This window comes from Scardinius erythrophthalmus (genome assembly GCF_964197995.2).
Source record: "Scardinius erythrophthalmus genome assembly, chromosome: 15".
In the NCBI taxonomy this organism is placed as follows: domain Eukaryota; kingdom Metazoa; phylum Chordata; class Actinopteri; order Cypriniformes; family Leuciscidae; genus Scardinius; species Scardinius erythrophthalmus.
In genome coordinates, this window is record NC_138235.1 from 36,032,018 (window position 1) to 36,050,319 (window position 18,302).

The 18,302-nt window shown below is 38.5% G+C and overlaps 1 protein-coding gene across 3 annotated transcripts in view; it reads left to right on the plus strand.

Moving 5' to 3' along the window:
- Positions 1-18,302, plus strand: part of scube3 (signal peptide, CUB domain, EGF-like 3) — a 128,173-nt gene that overhangs the window by 32,169 nt on the left and 77,702 nt on the right. For all 3 annotated transcript variants that reach the window (XM_081385744.1, XM_081385746.1, XM_081385745.1), the window contains exons 2-3: positions 597-719; positions 9,560-9,685. In XM_081385744.1, coding sequence (XP_081241870.1) covers positions 597-719; positions 9,560-9,685 — 249 coding nt within the window. The remainder of the gene's footprint in view (positions 1-596; positions 720-9,559; positions 9,686-18,302) is intronic.

The following is an 18,302-nucleotide window of genomic DNA, read 5'->3' on the forward strand; positions in this document are numbered from 1 at the left end:
TTACATGAAGAAAAACACTCTTTTTGTTCGGAAAACATAAATACATAGTTTTAACTCTGTCATGGTAGATGTCAAATTAGATTTGTATATTTTCTGAAGAAAAGGAGTATTAGAAGACTGTCTTTTGTTAGGGGTAACCGTGACAACATTATTGACCCTTGATGAGGACAGAATGTATTTTTGTTGTTACGGTTTAGTCAAAGCGATGCGTAGCACCAACTCAACTGCAGGAAATGCCAGAGCGCTGGTGAAGTATCCCTGTGCGGGAAATGTTGGGTTTGGCTGTAATCCTAGAGGTCACAGGAATATGAGATGCTGAAGTCCTCAGAATTACGTCTCAACTGGGAACAGCTCGGTTTTGTGCTCAGGTCTGGTTTGGAGAGGCTGGACTGCTGTCTCTTCACCTCTGGACATGTTTTTTGGTGGAATTGTACAATTAATTTGTTGTCACATTACTGTTCTTTTATGCTGGATCATCAAGTTTTCGCTTGAGTGTTTCTATGTACCTGCCCGGGGAAAAAACATGTGTCGGTATTTCTCAAAATAGACCGTGCCCAAGCTCTTCTAAGCCTCTTGATTTCCTTTTCTCTCAGCAGATGTGGACGAGTGCGCCGAGGCCCTGGACAGCTGCAGTATAGATGCCATCTGTCAGAACACCCTCAAGTCATACAAATGCATCTGCAAATCAGGATACAAAGGTGATGGGAAACACTGCGAAGGTAAGAAACACTAAAGATACAAAAACATGAGGACCTATCAACACTTGATTCTGTATATCTAGAATACACTTCAAAAACATTTTTAATCTGTATTTTTGTCTTATTTTAGAGTAAACTTAGCATACAGTGCTGATGAAGTTCTACTGTATGTTAAAAAGCTTTCTCGTATCCCAGCTTAATATGTAGAGACAACCCGTTTAAACACAGACATTATTATTTGTGACAATTAATTTATTCAATTAATTAAAATTCAAATAAAATAAAAAATAACATTTCCAAGCTTCACACTTTGAAGTTAGATTTAAAACAAGATCAACTTATTTGAGATCAAACTGCATAAGAGAATATACTTATGGCTGTTGATTTAGGAAGTTAATTTAGTGCAATTAATCATAAAAAATAATGCATAAAAATAATTAATCACAAGGTCTACTTTAGACAGATCTCAGTTGCCACAATAATGTCTTTAACTCTTTCCCCGCCAGAATAAAAAAAAAGTTGCCAGCCTTCACCAGCTTTTTTGATCATTTTCACAAAAATGTATTTGCCCCCAGAATATTTAGTTGCATGAATATCTGAACATTCAATACATGTCAACTAACTCTCATTAGAGTTTTAGTTGACTGTCTGCATAATTTCTGCTAACAATTTGTTTTGATGCTCCATCAACAGATATTCTGCTGACTATAAGTAACTTTACAACTACTTTAATAACTGCACTTTAGTAACTTCATAGCAACCACCAAAACACTTTAGTAGCTGTATAGCAATACGCTATAGCTGGCAACCACCCAAAAATGCTTAGCAAATGCATACCAACATCCTGGCAACCACCCAGAACACCCTAGCAACTCCATAGCAACACCCTGACAACCAATCAAAGCACCTTAGCCACTTCATAACAATGGACTGGCAACTGGCAACCGCCCAAAAACACCAGGCAACCACACAAAAATGCTTAGAAAATGTATAGCAATGTCCTGTAAACCACCCAGAACACCCTATCAACTCCATAGGAACTTCCTGGCAGTGACTCAAACCCCCCTTGCATCTCCACAGCAACTTCCTGGCAACCATTCAAAGCACCTTAGCTACTACATAGCAATGCATTGGTAACCACCCAAAACACCTTAGTAACTGAAAAGCAGCGTCCTGGCAACCACCCATAACACCCTAGCAACTGCATAGCAATGACCTGGCAACTACTCAAAACAATTAAGTAACTGCATAGTGACGCCCTGGCAACCACCCAAAGCACCTTAGCAACTGCATAGCAACATCTGGCAACAACAACTGCACAGCAACGCTCTTGGAACCACCTAAAACACCTTAGTAGCTGCATAACAACACCATGGGAACCACCCAGAACACCTTAGCAACTGCAAAGCAATGCCTTGGCAACCACCCACAGCACCCTAGCATCATTCTATTGATTGAATTTTACATGAAGAATTTTACTATTCTACCAACACTTACCCTATAAACCCTAACCCTATAAACCCTGATCTCTATTAATCCAAACCTAAGTCTACTAATACTCTAGTGAGAGTTAGTTGACATGTAGTTGTAAAGTTAATTATAGTTAATATAATGTCGAAAGTGGACAATAGAAATAGTATAACTGACTGTTCTCTGGTTTTAAAGGTGCATTGCGCAAGTCTCTGAGTTTTTGCAGAACTATGCCCCCTCTGGCGACAAGCGAAACTGCAACACTGCAACTGAACGCGCATGACGTCACACCCAGTCTCAAATTCCGACCCGAATCCCTCTTATTTATTTTACTGTACAGGATTATAGAGGCAATCGCAGTGATCAGAGAAGGGCTCATTCAGCCCATCAGGCAATTGTTTAAGCATGTATGGGTTAGAAAAACGGGTATTTTTAACATGAAATGTTGCGCAATGCACCTTTAAGTACAAATTTAACCATACTTGAGTTTTAAAACATGAGAAAATACAAATTATCTTGTTTAAGGATAGTGAGATATTTTTTTTACTTGGAATGAAGACAAAATTACTCATAAAATCTGTTGTTTTTGCTGTGTAGTCTATAATAAGATCGCTTTGGCTGAGTCTGTGTGTGTGTGTGCGTGTGTGTGCGTGTGCGTGTGCGTGTGCGTGCGTGCGTGCGTGCGTGCGTGCGTGTGTGTGTGTGTGTGTGTGTGTGTGTGTACAGTGTTCAGACACTTCAAGGTCTACGTCTCCATGTCTCATTTCTGCAGTTCCTGGCTTAATTTTCAGACTATCCTGAGGGAAGGGAAATAGGTGTTCAAATACAAGATTAAAAAGATGACAGACTCAATTCTTTACACTTTGGACGTGAAATAGAGCATGAAATATCTTACACGTTACCGATAATGACTTGGCCTGGTAATTACACAGAGATGTTTCCACCACCAAAAAACGGTCTGCATTTCCAATCATGTTAATGTGAGTTAACAGCACTAAATTGCACAGTGATAGAGATATCTTTGGAAATATTGTTTTCTTGAGGCCGTTTGCCTTTATGGGGGAAGTTTTTAAAGCTCAGTTGTATTTGGAGAGGTGTATGCTGCTTTTAGACCCACTTAGCCAATGCGATCCTTTCTGGATACAAACATCCTAAACCCAGGCAAAACACTGGAAAGCGAAGGGGTTCGGTAATGTTTGTGCTGTGTTAAAACGCCACTCCTGACTAAACTGGGATAAGCGCGTAAAACCATTGATATGGTGTGGAAACACAAATGTGTGCCGGGGAGATATGAACATCGTTGTTCAAATATACTTCTCCACGCGCTGAATTTCTGCACACACAAAAAAGACAAGAACCAGAACTGGATCCTAATCCTCTGAAAGCTATTGCAAAACTCTTGATAGCTATTTGCTACAAATAACGTGGGTTATGAGTAAATAACAATCCTTAGCTTTGAGAAAGCTGCACTCGCCTGTTGAAAAGAACGGCATGGCTGGTCACACTTCTTCCCAACTAGCTTAACCAGCAAGATTTTCATGTCTTTACATCTCTTTATATTTTAATTTTGGCACAATTTATATAGCTACAAAACTAATATCATGCTCTTTTTAAGCATAAAGTTTTAGATCAATAAGTTTTTAAGATCATAAAGTTAATAAGAAAGTGCTATATATATATATATATATATATATATATATATATATATATATATATATATATATATATATATATATATATATATATATATATATATATATATATATATATATATATATATATATATATAATACAAATATAGGGATGCACGATATATTGGCCACCATATTGGTATCGGCCGATACATATTCATTTTTAACGTTATCGTTATCAATTTTAAGTATTACAATTAGGTAAATACATTCACAAAAAATGCATAAATATATTATACAAGATCATAAAGTTTTTTTTTTTCCTGTTTTCTGCAACATTTTTTCACTGCTTGAATTTTCATGTTAACTATAAACCAGCTTTAACCTTAAAAATCTTAGTTATTCGGCAGGCCTATCCATGCAGACAGTTCTAGGTGTTTTTAAGGTTAATTTTGCATTGTTTAATCTACACTGTATACTCCATCATCTGAGTCTTAATAGGCTATTTATTATTTTTCTTGGATACAGAAAGAACGTTTATTCCACATCTGCAATCATCTCAGCGTGACACTTACGACCCGTAAACAATACGATGTGAATAGTGCAAAATGCTTTTTTTTCTTCCACTTCTCCGAACTGCTCATCCCATAGATTGCTTGGCCTCACACAGAGACGCATTACTGGAGGTAAAATAGCTTGTAGTTTGATGAAGTGAAGGTGTTGCTTTTGTGCAAAACCGAAATAAAATTGAAAAGTGCAAAGACTTTGTACTGTGTTGGAGGTGGAATAAACAGCATTCAGGAATAAAGAAAAATAAAGCATTGTACTCCAGGCTGTGAGTGCCTCTCCATACTCACTGAGCCCAGACGACTACAAAGCAGAGCAGAGGAGTCTGGGTAATTAGTGCTCAATTGGGCGTCAAATGAGTGGGGATGCCCCCCAACCCCCCCACAGTCATCCACTTCTCTCTCTGGCTCTGAGATGTTTATTCAGCTGCTCTTGCCATACAAACATAAGGCATAATTCACTATAATCACCACAGTTACCGGCACACAGAAGCTCATATTGACCAAAATAAATGAATTAGGAACCATTTAAAGGAGCAGATGGATTTTAAAGGGGTCATATTCTACACATTATAAGTCAACATTTAATGTTGGTCAATGTTTTCACAGCAAAAAAGCTCCACATACTGGAATCTTCACAGTGTTGATTGACATGAAGAGCAGAACTTTTTGAATACTGAATAGGTGTCTATATGAAAAGGGGACGGTCGTATGTTAATGAGCTTATTGTTGTGACATCATAACTTTGACAATTTATTACGTTTTTTTAAAGCTGGTTTCTGTAAATGTTCTGTGTAAACTAGGGAGGAATCTGTAACCATATATATATATATATATATACTGCCACTTAATTGGGTACACATCTTCAACTGCTGGTTAATGCAAATATCTAATCAGCCAATCACTTGGCAACAACTCAATGCATTTAGGCATGTAGACATGATCAAGACGATCCGCTGAAGTTCAAACTGAGCATCAGAATGAGGAAGATATCACACATCAAACCTTGAAGCAGAAGAGCATCTCTGAACACACAACGCATCAAACCTTGAAGGAGAAGAGCACCTCTGAACACACAACACACCAAACCTTGAAGTAGAAGAGCATCTCTGAACACACAACACACCAAACCTTGAAGCAGAAGAGCATCACTGAACACACAACACATCAAACCTTGAAGTAGAAGAGCATCTCTGAACACACAACACACCAAACCTTGAAGCAGAAGAGCATCTCTGAACACACAACGCATCAAACCTTGAAGGAGAAGAGCACCTCTGAACACACAACACATCAAACCTTGAAGTAGAAGAGCATCTCTGAACACACAACACATCAAACCTTGAAGCAGAAGAGCATCTCTGAACGACCAACACACCAAACCTTGAGGCAGAAGAGCATCTCTGAACACACAACACATCAAACCTTGAAGTAGAAGAGCATCTCTGAACACACAACACACCAAACCTTGAAGCAGAAGAGCATCTCTCAACACACAACACATCAAACCTTGAAGCAGAAGAGCACCTCTGAACACACAACATATCAAACCTTGAAGCAGAAGAGCATCTCTGAACACTCAACACTTCAAACCTTGAAGCAGAAGAGCATCTCTGAACACTCAACACTTTAAAATCTTGAAGCAGAAGAGCATCTCTGAACACACAACACATCAAACCTTGAAGCAGAAGAGCATCTCTGAACACACAACACATCAAACCTTGAAGCAGAAGAGCATCTCTGAACACACAACACATCAAACCTTGAAGTAGAAGAGCATCTCTGAACACACAACACATCGAAGCAGAAGAGCATCTCTGAACACACAACACACCAAACCTTGAAGCAGAAGGGCATCTCTGAACACACAACACATCGAAGCAGAAGAGCATCTCTGAACACACAACACACCAAACCTTGAAGCAGAAGAGCGTCTCTGAACACACAACACATCAAACCTTGAAGGAGAAGAGCATCTCTGAACACACAACACATCAAACCTTGAAGCAGAAGAGCACCTCTGAACACACAACACATCAAACCTTGAAGCAGAAGAGCATCTCTGAACACACAACACATCAAACCTTGAGGCAGAAGAGCATCTCTGAACACACAACACATCAAACCTTGAGGCAGAAGAGCATCTCTGAACACACAACACATCAAACCTTGAAGCAGAAGAGCATCTCTGAACACACAACACATCAAACCTTGAGGCAGAAGAGCATCTCTGAACACACAACACATCAAACCTTGAAGCAGAAGAGCATCTCTGAACACACAACACATCGAAGCAGAAGAGCATCTCTGAACACACAACACACCAAACCTTGAAGCAGAAGAGCGTCTCTGAACACACAACACATCAAACCTTGAAGGAGAAGAGCATCTCTGAACACACAACACATCAAACCTTGAAGCAGAAGAGCATCTCTGAACACACAACACATCAAACCTTGAGGCAGAAGAGCATCTCTGAACACACAACACACCAAACCTTGAAGCAGAAGAGCATCTCTGAACACTCAACACTTCAAACCTTGAAGCAGAAGAGCATCTCTGAACACACAACACATCAAACCTTGAGGCAGAAGAGCATCTCTGAACACACAACACACCAAACCTTGAGGCAGAAGAGCACCTCTGAACACACAACACATCAAACCTTGAAGCAGAAGAGCACCTCTGAACACACAACACATCAAACCTTGAAGCAGAAGAGCATCTCTGAACACACAACACATCAAACCTTGAGGCAGAAGAGCATCTCTGAACACACAACACATCAAACCTTGAGGCAGAAGAGCATCTCTGAACACACAACACATCAAACCTTGAGGCAGAAGAGCATCTCTGAACACACAACACATCAAACCTTGAGGCAGAAGAGCATCTCTGAACACACAACACATCAAACCTTGAAGCAGAAGAGCATCTCTGAACACACAACACATCAAACCTTGAGGCAGAAGAGCATCTCTGAACACACAACACATCAAACCTTGAGGCAGAAGAGCATCTCTGAACACACAACACATCAAACCTTGAAGGAGAAGAGCATCTCTGAACACACAACACACCAAACCTTGAAGCAGAAGAGCATCTCTGAACACACAACACATCAAACCTTGAGGCAGAAGAGCATCTCTGAACACACAACACATCAAACCTTGAAGCAGAAGAGCATCTCTGAACACACAACACATCAAACCTTGAGGCAGAAGAGCATCTCTGAACACACAACACACCAAACCTTGAAGCAGAAGAGCATCTCTGAACACACAACACACCAAACCTTGAGGCAGAAGAGCACCTCTGAACACACAACACATCAAACCTTGAAGCAGAAGAGCATCTCTGAACACACAACACACCAAACCTTGAAGCAGAAGAGCATCTCTGAACACACAACACATCAAACCTTGAGGCAGAAGAGCATCTCTGAACACACAACACATCAAACCTTGAGGCAGAAGAGCATCTCTGAACACACAACACACCAAACCTTGAGGCAGAAGAGCACCTCTGAACACACAACACATCAAACCTTGAAGCAGAAGAGCATCTCTGAACACACAACACACCAAACCTTGAGGCAGAAGAGCACCTCTGAACACACAACACACCAAACCTTGAAGCAGAAGAGCATCTCTGAACACACAACACATCAAACCTTGAGGCAGAAGAGCATCTCTGAACACACAACACATCAAACCTTGAGGCAGAAGAGCATCTCTGAACACACAACACATCAAACCTTGAAGCAGAAGAGCGTCTCTGAACACACAACACATCAAACCTTGAAGCAGAAGAGCATCTCTGAACACACAACACATCAAACCTTGAGGCAGAAGAGCATCTCTGAACACACAACACACCAAACCTTGAAGCAGAAGAGCATCTCTGAACACACAACACATCAAACCTTGAAGCAGAAGAGCCTCTCTGAACACACAACATATCAAACCTTGAAGCAGAAGAGCATCTCTGAACACACAACACATCAAACCTTGAAGCAGAAGAGCTCCAGCAGAAGAAGACACACACCGGTGAAACTCCTGTCAGATGAGAACAGAAACTGAGGCTACGATTCACACGGACTCACAAAACTAGACAATAGAAGATTGGAAAACTTTGCCTGGTCTGATGAGTCTCTATTTCTGCTGCGACAGTCAGATGACAGGGTCAGAATTTGGCGTAAACAACATGAAAGCAATGATCCGTCCTGCCTTGTATCAGCGGTTCAGGCTGGTGGTGGTTTAATGGTGTGAGGATATTTTCTTGTGTCTCTTAGTACCAATTGAGCTTTGTTTAAACGTCAAAGTCTACCTGAGTATTGTTGCTGATCATGTCCATCCCTTTATGACCACAGTGCATCATCTTCTACTTCCAGCAGGATAACACACACGTCATAAAGCTCAGATCATCTCAGACTGGTTTCTTGAACATGATAGTGAGTTGAGCAGCTTTGGGGTGTGGAGGAACGGGAGATTCGCATCATGGATTTTACATCTTTTGATCTTTCTATGCATCAAAGAGTTTATATAAAATGTATATAGCACATTTACAACAGCCACTAGGCTGACCAAAATGCTTAAAAAAAAAGTCACTCATATATATTGTACTGTATAATATAATACTCATATATATATATATATATATATATATATATATATATATATATATGGGGTCTGTAAGATTGTATTTAATGCTTTAGCATTTAAGTCTCTTATGCACAAGATCTGCAATTTAAATGCAATTATTAATTAAATGCTAGAATAATAAAAAGTACATTAAAATCTTACAAATTAAAACAAGTGTTTTGTTTTTTTTTACTGTAATATATTGTAAAATGTAATTTTATTCCTGTGATCAAAGCTGAATTTTTTGCATCATTACTCCAGTCTTCAGTGTTGTGCTGCTTAATATTTTTGTGGAAACTGTGTTGCATTTATTTTCAGGTTTTTTTGATGAATAGAAAGTTCAAAAGAACAGAGTTTATTTGAAATAGAAATCATTTGTAACAGTATACATGTCATTACTGTCACTTTTGATCAATTGAATGCATCCTTGCTGAATAAAAGTATGAAGAAAAACTCCAAACTGACCTCAAATGCTGGTGTGTGTATATATAGTACATGTAAAAACAATTTTTCAGTGACATGACCCCTTTTTCTTTTAATTTGTCCTACAGATATCGATGAGTGTGCCAGTGAATATAATGGAGGATGCGTTCACGACTGTATCAACATCCCTGGAAACTACAGATGCACGTGTTACGACGGCTTCCGTTTGGCCCACGATGGACACAACTGTCTGGGTAAGATATCGCTTCTTTTCCTAAGCCAAAATCTCTGGAAAATATCCATAGATGTTCAGACAAAACCTTTTGCTAGTGGATTGGATTTTAAGTTGGAATGACAGGAAGAAGAGTTTACTGAAATGCAATTCAAAGACATTTATTAGACCAACACGCTTTGTGATAATTGTATCAATTTTGACTGACAATTTATTCTCAAAACACAAGAAGTCAAAAGTAGTTTAATAAAATGTAAAATGGCCTAAAAAGTTTCATCTGTTCACTGTAAAAAAATAAAATAAAAATGTAATCAATAAGTTATGACAACATGTGTTTTACATTGCTTTCACTCATCAAATTAAGTCAAGCAATTTTCTAAATTTTTCAAGTCGGTTTAATGTCATTTAAGATGAAATGACTTAAACATCCAAGTTGATTGTACTTTAAAATTTAAGGCAGCAACTTTATTATTGCAATGTTGTTTTAAATTTCTTTGAATTTTTGTTCAATAAGTTGTGAATAAATTTGCATTGTTTTTGTAGAATATTGTTCAAGCTAATTTTTCTAAACGTTCTCATTTTACAGTGCCACCTCAAGTTTAGATTTCATGTTTTTAGATCACTTTTATAGACATAAATATGAATATTTAATTAATATTTGGGACAAATATTAAATCTACTGCAATAAAGTATAATTTGGGATAAATATTCAGAGTGGGTTAGATGAGAGATTCCTTACCACCGTAAATCCAACACAACACAAACACACAGAAGCTTGTGGGTCTCGCCATCATTGCTGGAACCAAACCTATAATGGCTGATGTCTAATCAAACTCTTCACCGACCGCCAGAACACAGTCACTCTATCCTCCGTGTCAAAATGAAGTGGGTTATGCGGTTAACCAATAGGAGAGGACAGTAAATCTGTCAGATTTGTGTGCCGACTTCCACGCGGTTCTGTGGTATTAATTGTATTTTCAGACTGTTTTTGACATTCGGTGGCTCATATGCCCAGTCGTTTCCAGGTCAGTTAAATCAGTCTAAGGGAAATGTGTGTGTTTGTCTGGGAGATTTACATGGGGTTACAGTCTTATACTGACCCCGACTCTTTAACTCAAAGCAGATGTCCGGTGCGTCGAACAATCGGCCCAATGAAGATGTGCTTTTTTCCAATGGGTGGTTTTCAGTGAGTGTTTGTGTGGGTTATGTGGGTTTATTCGCACTGCGTGGTGCTGAACTGCACAACTGAACCCTGGGATTTCAGCCTTTCGCAGACATTTAAAGGTCCCGTCTGCAATTTTTAGGAACACATTTGAAAGTATTGAGGTTTTCTCTGGCAGCTTTAGCTCTGCTGGAGTAACCGGATCGTCCCGTCACCTGCGGTTCTTCTGAAGAGCTCGAAACAACCTGATTTTTATCAGAACGAGAGTTAGCTGCATTTGAGAACCGAATCCCATTTGATTCACACCTTTTTGAATCAAATTTTAAAAAATCAATTTTTTTATTGAATTTTATCCCTTCCTGAAACCTAAAACCCAAGGGGAGAAATGCCGGGCGTGGATCAAGCAGTGTGGGAGGCCCCATTCACAACTAAATGTCGACAGGATTAACAAAAACACCTACGTTTGCTCCATGACGTGTGAGCAGTAGCCTGGCGCGCTAAAAATATAAGCGGGAGAATGTTATCATTGCAAAGTTTTCAGGCTAATGTTTTATTTATGGATAAGCTGTTTGATTTATAATTATTCGATTATTTTCAAATTTCACTTGCATGCACATAGCTGTTCCTCAATTTGTGTTTCCCATTTGAATGGTCAGTGTATGAGGCGGCTGCTGCTTGTGCTGGGCTTTAGCATCAATTTTGATGAAATTATTCTCTAATCGGTTTCATATTATGTCGTGGATTTATCCCTCGAATGCAGGGCTTAATTTGAGCCGGAACACACCGGAACATGTTCCGTCACCTGGATCCGGAACCTTTTTTATTGGATCCGGCACCTCCTGTGTCACTATGGAATATGAATTGCCTAAATTAAAAAATAAAATTAGCCTACTGTTTGTGTAGTGTTCAATGTTGTTATTTGTCTGGTTAGTCTTTATTCCCCATTGAAGTTCTACAAAAATCTTGTGTTTTGAGATTGCTGTTAGCCTCGATGTCAAAAATGAAGTCAAATGTCGATGAAATGTCAAAAAGACAGCAAAGTTTGCTTAACTTTTTCAAATACGTCAGATCCCAAACAAGCAAAAATCGTTTCCGCTGATCAAGAATGTGGAAACGGTGGACACAGCAGTAGCCTAGTGTCGACATAATATCTCGTTATTTCGACATAATAAGGGGACATTCTCTGCATTAAGCCACATTAAGCGTTCTTATAATGGTTTTCTATGGGAGGAAATGCTTAACGTGTAATTGCGTTCATATTCTGGGCTCATCTGATTTTTTGTACATAGCATAGCCTACTTTGTTATGATTTTAGTATCATAATGATTAATAAATGTACGCACAATTATCCGTGAACTTGATTTGAACAAATGCCTTTCAACTTGTGTGTGTAAAATTCAGAATTAAATATTTTTTTTAAATATTATAATGTTATTTTTTTTTTCCATTTATGTTGATTTATGAAAAGTGAACAGCACGAGATAGGATGCGCAATATGAAACGAGTGGGTCAGACATGATTTTGACCACTTCATTAATTTTTAGAAAGCGTTTCTTTAAAGTGAATTTCGTTTTGTATAAATTGTATCTTAATTTTAATAAATTTTTCATCAACCAATTGCCTGGATTTAGCTAATGAATAAGAAGCAAATATAACAGACAATAATCATTGAGGCGCCCGCGCGATCACTTGCATTGTACGTTAACTGGAGCGCATCTCATCCTAACTTAACGAAACTCAGTGTATGCCTCACACAGACATGATAAATACATCAAATACACAAAGCTTGAAATGTCTTTAAACAAAATAATTTAAAACGAAAAGGAAAAAGGCTACTCTCTGATTATGTAATCCATTATGTGCATAATTTCTCCCTAGGCGTGTAACGCGTGTTCACTATATGGCGATCGTCAACTTCATCTTTGCAGCTGACACTGTCAGAAAACACTAGTTTTAGTCACCAGATTTACAAAAGCACATCTTGCTTGTTGCATGCACACATAATATGTGTGCATGCAACATTATCATAACATTATCATTAATAATAGCCTACATCTTTTAGAATATTTGATTTAATGCTGAATGTTGCGCTTGTTCAATTTAATACAATTAAAACTTTAATTGTGATCATTAAAATAATTGAATATTAAATATTTAGTGGCCAAGTTTTGCGCAGCTCCCCCCGTAAATGATCTAGCACCCCCTCAGCACATGCGTTAAAAATTCTCTGGAGCCGCCCCTGCAAAGAAGCTATAGGTAGTGTACGTTTTTTTTTTAGTGTACCTCCAACCCCATTTTTGTGTCGCCGGATCCACCCTCCCTCTGCGCTCCGGGACCTCCCACTTTACAAATTAAGCACTGCTCGAATGCATGCTGCAGTCCCTTTTGTCTTGCTCTCTCAGATATTTCACCTGTTCGCCAAAAATTACTAATTATCTCCTTGGGATTGTCTGAAACCGGTGCATTCATACTGTAATAGACGTGCCAGGCGCGAAAGCTTGTCAGGCGTAGCAACAGTAACTAAGGAGGGCGGGGCTTAGTGAAGGGTCAATTAACAGTGCCACCGCAATTTTAGATTTCATATTTTTAGATCACTTTTATAGAAATAAATATTAATATTAAATGAATATTTGGGACCCATATTAAATCTTCTGTAATAAAGTATAATTTGGGATAAATATTCAGAGTACTCAGGATCAATAAAGACCTTTAGTAACCATGATGGAATTTTTTATTTTATTTGATTTATCGTAGTTTCTGAAAACACAACAAACTCTATATGTTGTGTATGATAATGGTAATTAATTAATAATAATATAATTAATAATTAATATTTGAAATATATATTGAATATAAATATGATATATTATTATTATTATTATTATTAAAATTAATCGATTTGACTGCACTAATTAAAATGAAAGCATTCATATCGGTCAATGAAATTTAAATATATGTATATATATATATATATATATATATATATATATATATATATATATATATATATATATATATATATATATATATATATATATATATATATATATTCTCAAATTGTTCTGTAACCGCTCTTGCCACACACACACCAATGATTTGTTCCAATCTATTTAGCGTCAGCCGCATGTTTTACTGTGGATCATTTGTAAAACTGTATGGATGAGCTGTGCTCATGTATGCGGGTCTTAAATTATCTATATCTGCTGTCCCGCGGCCCACGAGCAGCCGCTTTTGATATCTGAGCCGGTCTGTTATCTTTCATACACCCTTCACTAACTCTTTTGTAACTCTGCGTTCTGTTCTTCACAAATGAATGATTTACACCAATGAACTGTGGGTAAAATAAACAACCCACTTCTAAAGTATCTGTATTCTGTTGACTACGAGTCTGTCCCATCCCCAAGGTTTCTTTAGCATACCAAATAACTTGTGCTCTAAGGTTAGTGTGTTCTCGGTTTGACTCTGATATCAGACGGAGAATAACAAGTCGCTTTGTTTCCATGGTATTTTTAGTGGGGAGGAAAGTCAAAACTCTTGTAATCTATGCAGGAAAGACTCTTTTGTGTGGATTTGCTCTTAATGTTATCTTTGCGTACCTTCATAGTTAAGGCAAAATAAAGTTGACCTTGCTCATTAATCACATTTCTAACTACTATTCAATGAAGCAATAGAAGCACTTTCAACACCACGACGTAGAAACAAAGTGCTGTACAAAAGAAGATACAAACCGACATAAAAACTCAAACGGGTTTTTAGCGCGCGCTGAAATACACATTAGTTGTAGGCGATGTTTTTAAGGACAGAGGAAGGAGTGGCTACAGAAGGCCCAGCCACCTTTGCATTTTTAAGAAGATCGAGGAACCGTAAGATGTAGCCGATTATTTAAGCAAAGAGACCAATTAGATGATTCATAGAGACTGATTAAATCAGAAACATACTCTGGTGCTAAGCCATGCAAAGCTTTGAAAACATATAGCAGCACTTTCCCAGCAAGCAGTAGCTATCATTTTACCATCTAGGTTAACTATAGACCCGATATAGTCCGGCTAAGAGTAACCCACTGCTAGCCAAAATAACCTTGAATTTGGTTACATGTCGTTTTTGCCAAAATAACTTGTGAGATGTATGCTATTCCATCATGTAAGCAAAGTCTACTGTGATTACATGGTGTTTGGTTTCATTTCTTTGACATGTTCATGTTCTAGATGACTAGTCTTTTCTTGGGCTATGGTTAGACGTCTATAAAATTTTCACTGACAGACCAAATTTTGCCTTGTTTTAAAAATAAAATGACTTGCCTAGACATCAGGGCTGTGTTTGGACGGCTATTAGACATCTTTGAAACGCAAAATTGCTTACTGGGTTGTAATGAATTCTGTATCGAATAGACCCCTTTTCAGTTGGTAAACATGGTGAAGTTTTTTTGTGGGCGGAGCTTAGGTGGTGGCAGAACGAAGCAAGTTTTGTTAGCTTGTTGTTTTTTAATAATGACTGGAGAAAATCAGATTTGATCTTAATGTGCAAGGTCACTCACTGTCCAGGACCGCGATTGTTATTTGCAAAAGTTAATTTTAACGGACATCCCAGATTGCCTGACCCGTACACGCTTAGTCAATGGATGGACGATCTGACAGGATTAACGTTAACGCTACCTCCGGTTGAGTGGCCTGACTTCTACACCTACCCGATAGAGAAACTGAGCGTAAAGAGAAACTGAGGGCATATAAATCTTTAGATGCCTATAACTGTACTAAATGGTCACGTACAAGACTTGTGTGGTAGCCTACGATCCGCAGTTCTGCCTAGCCAGCGCCAAGGCCAGACAGAAGATGTAAAGAGTGACATTACGGTGCAATTTTAATGATCAGAATATTTTCTAGAAATAAAAATTCCAGATACAGCATATTCATTTTTTAACTATGTATTTGATTAGCCTTTCTTACCAGGTTCTTAAAAAAAAATCTAGTCACAATCAATCAAAACAATGTCATCATAGATGATTGTCATCATTGTCATCATAGATGATTCACAAATAGCCACAATCATTTAGAAAACATTATGAGATCAAATTTTAAATTGGAGCCTGTACTCCGTCGATTCTCACACCCAACAACACAACAAGATGACATTTAATAACAATAATAATAATTTAAGCTCATTATGTAGCCGAATCAGTGCTGGTTTATATTGGCCTCCTCCAGTTTTCCCTTTGCTTTGCCACCAGCTAGCTAACGCCGTGATGTAACTGTGACGTCGGCTCGAAATTGGTCTATAGGTAACCGGTTTCATTTGATTAGAACAGGAGTAATGTGCTCTCGCTTCTTAATACCAGTTAAAGGCCTATAGCAGATGAATTTTAAACAAGATGTAGGCGAGAGAGAACGAGAGGCCTGACTCACACACAGATACAATGCATTACAATCATCCAAGCGGGATGAAAAATCCTGCTTGATGCGCAGTGATGATTTTCCTCTGTTTATTTCATGCAATCAATGTGCAGGTTGTGCTGTATGGAGCATTTAACAGATTGATTTGCAGATCGATTTGCTCACAGGTGCATCTTTGAGAAACTGCAAGAAACGGTAGTCTGATTGCAGCGCTTGTGTTGTATTGATGTCCCTCATCCTCCAGTTTTTTCTTCTTCTATACAATTTTCATCAATTAATTCAGCTCGAACAGCCCTCCTTTCAAGCTTTTTGTGGATCATTTCAGCCATAGCTGTGCCATGTCTGTTTTGTGGTACTTTTTAAAAAGACATTCTTTGGTTAAAGTTGGAAAATCTCTATACTAGTGCTGGGTGGTTTACCGGTTCAAACCGAATACCGGTGTTTATTTTTGTTACGATATGAATTTTTAATAAACCGCAATACCGGTGTATGTCGCTTTAATCGGAACGCGCCGTTGCGCGACTGTCTCGCACCTCATTTACAAAACAGAACACACGTCTGCGACAAGGTTTTATTCCGTTCTCCACACGCGTGCGTCAAAATAGACTAGGCGCCTATATTTAGCGAAGCGGCGCGGAGAGCTGCTTTTGGGAAGCTTCGATCTGAAACACAAGCATTGACTAGAATGGGCGCGATCAGCTCCGGTAGCCGTGTCGCAGCCGTGTGGGGGTGAGAGTGTTTTTTTTTTCTCGCGGCGCGCGTGTTTTTATACTGTATGAACATATCTGAAGTGAACTGACGGTCTTTAGAAAAGTTTCTTTGTTATTACGATTGAATCTTTCTTTATCTTTCCTGATAAAGTAGCGTTGCTGCTTTGAGTACAGCCGTTACCGGGGAAACCATTATTTCTGCCGCTCCTAAAGCGCGTCCTGCTGGCACCTCTTTGTAAACAGCCTTGCAAACCTGTATTATTAATATTAGTGTGGATTTTTTCATTCACTCATGACAATAAAATAGGGCATTATAAGTTAATCTACTGCAGTATTTCTTCTCTCACTCAGTAGAAAATGTGGTTACCCATCATGCTTGAAAAAAAAAAAAACCCGTCATTTACCGTGAAACCGGTTTAATTTAGAAAAAAAAACGTGATGTGGATTTTTGGTCAAACCGCCCAGCACTACTCTATACTATATCTTTTTTTTTTATTCACCATTCAAAATGTAACCATCATTGATGACAACAGCATAATATTTGCATACTGAATATTGCATCTATTTTATCTAGCTTATTTTCTCTTTCATTTGACAGCCAAAAATATCAATATCAATTTAATTTATATGTATTTTGCATAACTAATATAAAATAAATTGATATTGCCATAAAAAGCCATTCATTATTATGGACGATATTCCTATCGGCTGTCAGTTGAAACAAAAAATAGGCTAGATAAAAAGATGAAAATATGCAATATTCAATTTGCAAAATACGTTGTTTAGCCAATGCTCTTGCAGAAGCTCAAACGTGCTGCGTAACACGAGAATGAACCTCATTGGTTCTTGCAGAAGCTCAAACATGCTGCGTAACACGAGAATGAACCTCATTGGTTCTTGCAGAAGCTCAAATGTGCTGCGTAACACGAGAATGAACCTCATTGGTTCTTGCAGAAGCTCAAACGTGCTGCGTAACACGAGAATGAACCTCATTGGTTCTTGCAGAAGCTCAAACGTGCTGCGTGACACGAGAATGGACCTCATTGGTTCTTGCAGAAGCTCAAACGTGCTGCGTAACACGAGAATGAACGTCATTGGTTCTCGCAGAAGCTCAAACGTGCTGCGTAACACGAGAATGAACCTCATTGGTTCTCGCAGAAGCCCAAACGTGCTGCGTAACACGAGAATGAACCTCATTGGTTCTTGCAGAAGCTCAAACGTGCTGCGTAACACGAGAATGAACCTCATTGGTTCTCGCAGAAGCTCAAACGTGCTGCGTAACACGAGAATGAACCTCATTGGTTCTCGCAGAAGCTCAAACGTGCTGCGTAACACGAGAATGAACGTCATTGGTTCTTGCAGAAGCTCAAACGTGCTGCG